This window comes from Montipora capricornis, chromosome 3 (assembly GCF_036669925.1).
Source record: "Montipora capricornis isolate CH-2021 chromosome 3, ASM3666992v2, whole genome shotgun sequence".
Taxonomy (NCBI): domain Eukaryota; kingdom Metazoa; phylum Cnidaria; class Anthozoa; order Scleractinia; family Acroporidae; genus Montipora; species Montipora capricornis.
In genome coordinates, this window is record NC_090885.1 from 61,143,738 (window position 1) to 61,148,737 (window position 5,000).

General features: G+C 40.9%; 1 protein-coding gene across 1 annotated transcript in view; it reads left to right on the forward strand.

Moving 5' to 3' along the window:
* Positions 1–5,000, forward strand: part of LOC138043616 (4-hydroxy-2-oxoglutarate aldolase, mitochondrial-like) — a 17,728-nt gene that overhangs the window by 11,397 nt on the left and 1,331 nt on the right. The window contains exons 3-6 of the mRNA XM_068889974.1: positions 606–733; positions 1,479–1,613; positions 3,785–3,881; positions 4,073–4,206. Of these exons, the coding sequence (XP_068746075.1) occupies positions 606–733; positions 1,479–1,613; positions 3,785–3,881; positions 4,073–4,206 (494 nt within the window). The remainder of the gene's footprint in view (positions 1–605; positions 734–1,478; positions 1,614–3,784; positions 3,882–4,072; positions 4,207–5,000) is intronic.

Here is a 5,000-nt window from a genome sequence, read left to right on the forward strand (position 1 = left end):
TTATATTGCTGGGGTATGGTCCATGCTGGTCAAAGGCAATAGAGTTCGCACCCCCCCAAGCCTCTAGTTGATGTGTTTGGAAGCGAGTTTCAGGGGGTGTAAAACAAAAGGTTTCAGTACCTCGGGACTCAAAATGGTCGCTATGTGAAAAAAGCCCATAGTACAACTGGTTAAAAAATAACCGTAAAGCAATGATTAGTTAACAATTAGACCCGTATCCCGCAAGGGCTACGGGTCAATAGCCCATGAGGCGAAGCCGAATGGGCTATTGACCCGTGGCCCTTGAGGGCGAAGGGTCTAATTGTTTTAGTATCACTCAACTAGTCGGACAGAAAAGGCAATAATACAGTTAGCAAAAACAAGTTAAAGAAATATTTATTTGGGAATAAAACGAAAGAAAGTGTCACGCTTTTCGCTACTCGAGGACTATTAATAGTAGTCCTCTAGTAGCGTAGGCAATCAAAATGCAGGATTTGCATTAGTCCCTTAGTTGGGTGATACTAATAAGCAATATCTGCTATATGTGTTGTATACTTTGTTCCCCACATCATTAAGAAGCCCCGTTTTCGTCCATGTCTGCTCCATTTGCTTTTCCACTTTTCTAGCTACGAGAGACACTATTGAAATGACGAGCAAAATGGCTGAAGCAGGTGCAGAGGTAGCACTTGTTGTAACACCCTGTTATTACAAGAATCAGATGACGGTAGAAGCGCTCGAGAAACATTTTGTCAAGGTAGATGAGTAACGGTTGTGCTGCTGTTTTCGGAGTCAGTGGTCCCCAGTATTATAATGATAGCAAGAAATTAAAGTACATAGATCTGATCGAATGAAGGTTTTAGTTGAGAGGAAAAAACTGAGTATCGGGGAAAAAACCGAGTATCGGGAAAAAACCAAGTATCGGAAAAAAAAAACAAGTATCGGGAAAAAAACCAAGTATCGGGAAAAAAACCACTCGGAGCAGAGTAGAAAACCAACAAAACATGTTGTCACATGCGGCGGGTCTAATTTGCAGGTCGCAGGTCGCGGGTTGCAGGTCATTGTTTCACCAATACAGAAAGTATCCTAAACATTCATAAAAGCTAACCTTAGGCCTAAAAACTTTTGTTTAGGCCTAAGGTTAGCTTTTAAGAATGTTCAGGATACTTTCTGCATTGGTGAAACAATGACCTGCAACCCGCGACCTGCAAATTAGACCCGCCGTGTCACATGTGATGTTGACTCCAGAAATCGAACCCGTTATTTCCCTTGGTAACTTCAACGCCTGTATCGCATGACCCGTTTATAGACCGCTTTCATGAATGACGATCGGTTTTCTATAATTTCTAATTCGTATGAGCTCTCTTTCTCCGGGGCCATCTCGCCTGTCCATCACGCATGACACGTAGCGAACTTGTATTCTATACATGCTGTAAGAAAGCAACCTCTCATCTGAGCCATTATTTTTGACATGACAAGAAGTATTTTTTCCCTTTAAATAGGTTGCTGATAATTCTCCAATTCCGGTAATCTTGTACAGTGTACCAGCAAACACTGGCATTGATCTGTTACCGCAGTGTGTCAACAAGTTATCTTCTCACCCCAACATCATTGGACTTAAAGACAGCGGTGGTGATGTACGCTTAATTTCAAAACCTTTGTATTTTAACGCTCTTCGCAAGCAAAGAAACAAGTGAAGAACAACTTCCGGAAGAAAAAAGTTTTGCAAATGTTTCTTGAGCGTGCGAACGAGGAATCATTTGCTGTGAAATCAGTATTTGTGTTGCTTCTCAGATAAAAGTTTTCAGTGCTTGCCCAACAAAATTTCGCGTACTGAACACGAGTCGCATATCTTAGCCCTTCGTTTTTAGACTAGAGACGCATAATCCGTCCAGACGAATTCTGCGTCTCTCGTGTTATCCGTCTAGTGTAAAGATGGGACGAACTATATGAGACGTATAATTCGTCTGGGACGAACTTGGGCAAACATTTTTTCTGCGTCTGTTAAATATGTCTAATATAAAGACGGGCACAAGACGCATAATTCGTCTGGACGAACTTTCCAGTTTAGTGCGTCTTCGAAGACGCACTAAAGTAGATTCTTCGTCCAGACGCATAATTCGTCTTGTGTCCGTCTTTATAGTAGACGAATTTAGCAGACGCAGGAAATATGTTTGCCCAAGTTCGTCCCAGACAAATTATGCGTCTCTGGTATAAAAACGGCCATTGTTTTCACAATCTACATTTTAACAGCTTCTCTCGCAACGTATTGCCAGTGGAATGGAACTAGCAAAGACGAAGAGTAAACTACGTCTCACGCTTGCGTTTAGACTCTTTCTTAACGAACACATGTAGATCCCTTTACGGAAATTCAAAGGTTTGTATGGAAGTTCAAAGCAATAAAAAGGCTTCATGATGTGCAATTTTGGGTGCTTTTATCTTACAAAACATGACATATGCGCTTAACAGTCCGGTTCAATGAAGTTGAATAGAATAGCTATTGTGCGAATTATTTTATTAAACAAAGTTTTTACCATACATTTCCTGTAATTCCGAAGGCACAAAAATACATAAAATGTATGGAGTAAAACACAGCAGTATGTGGGAAATCCAGAGATTAGATACCGAGTCCAGATCACCTCAGTTGTGAACTTGAACTTATCTGTTTTGTTTATGAAGGCGGAAGTCTAGAAAAGTAGAGTTATGGACAGGTTATTTTGCAATGAATTTCCATACAAAACTTTGAATTGGCCGCCATGTTGTCCTGATTACCCAATGATGCATTCGAAGGAGTAAAGGTTTGAATTGAATGGGTCAGTACATTTCGCTGACCCCCAGTCCATGGGCTACCACGATGGACTACCGAAATGGACTACCTAAATGGACTGCTAAATGGACTACCGAAATGGACTACCCTAAATTACCTACCTTGAAAAAATAAAAAAAAGATTACTGAAGCTTAGATTGTCCACAGTCCCCCTATTTTTGAGGGGGATTCTCGAGACTGGTACGCTTCGATAGAGCTGCCGCCATCTGGGGAGAGTGTCTAAACTATCGAGGGATGCCGGATTGGGGGAGTTGGGCCAACTCCGCTCCCCTCCCCTCGGTAGTTTAGACATCGAAGCGTACCAGTCTCGAGAATCCCCCTCAAAAATAGGGGGACTGTGGCGGGCAATCTAAGCTTCAGTAATCTGTTTTATTTTTCAAGGTAGGTAATTTAGGGTAGTCCATTTAGCAGTCCATTTAGCAGTCCATTTCGGTAGTCCATCATGGTAGTTCATGGACTGGGGGTCAGCGAAATGTACTGACCCGAATTGAATTGCCTCGTGTTTCTCTGTCTGGTGTAAACGTGGTCTAGCGAGAAAGAAAGTTATCGCAACAATTATGGAGGACCTCAATAAAAAGTGTAAATGAGACAAACGCGATGTGTTTGTAGGGCGAACTTGAATTGTTTCGACGTCTCTGATGTAAGAAGTTCTGAAGAGTTTTTTTCTAGTGCCCCCCTTTTAAAAAAAATTTAAGGTTACGGTACGTATTGATTTTTCAGAAGAGAACCTACTAGCGATTGAGATGGTAAATTTTCTTTGCCTCACCTCTGTTAATGTAAATCAGTAAATTCCTTAAACATTCATAATGAAAAGGCATTAATCAATATCTCCAAATCTGCCACAATTTCTTCGCCGTTATATAAACGTCTTGTGCGATTTTCTTCGTTATATTATCTTGCATGAGACTAATAATGAACACTCCTTGCTTAAGTTTGAATAGTTATATCTATTACTTAAAAGCATAAATTTGTTTTTTACAGATATCCAAGATTGGGTACATACTTCACGAGACCGCTGCAAATGATTTTCAAGTCTTAGCAGGGTCTTCAAGCTTTCTTCTAGCTTCTTATCATCTTGGTAAGTGAGGAAATTGACGTTCTCCTCGAGGATTTTTCCAGTTAGGAGAAAATACTTTGTATGAATAGTACTATTATGGGATTTCTCGTGATGACTTTCGGCGGTTTTCTGCAGTCACTGTCCACAGAATCCAAAAAAAGTAGTTATGTTACTCTTTTTTCTTACTATAGCTTTTTTTCACACTTCTGAAGGTGCCGTTGGAGGTGTGTGCGCTCTGGCCAATGTCTTAGGAAAAGAAGTTTGTCTACTTCACGAATTATATAAAGGCGGCAAAATGGACGAGGCAAAGCTTTTGCAGCACAAGCTGATTCTGCCTAACATAGCGGTAATGTAGTCCACAGTAGGGCCTTGGGGACTGTGTCGGAAAGTGTAATGAGGCAGGCAGGAGGGACCTGCGGGCTAGGAATGGAACGAGTGTGATAAGAACGAGATGTGGGATATAAAACGGGAAAACCAAAAGAACACAAGGCAATAAACAAGGAGTTGGAAATATGCATGCTAGTTAGTCTGTCCCAAGATAGTCGGGTTATATGTAGCAGTGTGCTGCATATACTTATGAACAAACATGAGACAGTTTTCGTCAAATGTTTAATCTGTTATGGGATTCGACACAGTATCAAATTGATGCCGCAATCCACAGTTCAATCCTTGCAGTTCAACAGGAGTAACATCCTCCGGTTCTTGGAAAGTCGTGAGTTCAAATCTCTTAAAGAACTGAGGATTGTCTTGAGAAAACCACTGACGTTTCCAACTCATTTCTGTTTATTCACAAAGTGCGTTCAGCCCATAGACCCATAAATTCCGTTGTATTTATGTTAATTTGACCTATTACCCTCATTTTGATGCCGCAAACAAATGTTCTTTTGAACTTTGCTCGTCGTAGCGAGGCTACTAGAAAGGCTTATTAGAATGAAAACAAAAGAATATTTAATGTGGCGACCATTATGAAAGAGGTCTAAGGACGCTTTCCTTTTGTCAGAACTGGCCGGCCAGACCCATCAGTTTGCAAAGAAAATGCAACAATTTGAAGGAACACTTGCATGATAATCCCTCGCTTTCTGCAAGAGGAGTATATATATCATCCTCGCAGTGTGTTTATTTGAAGGCGTTGTAGAGTTA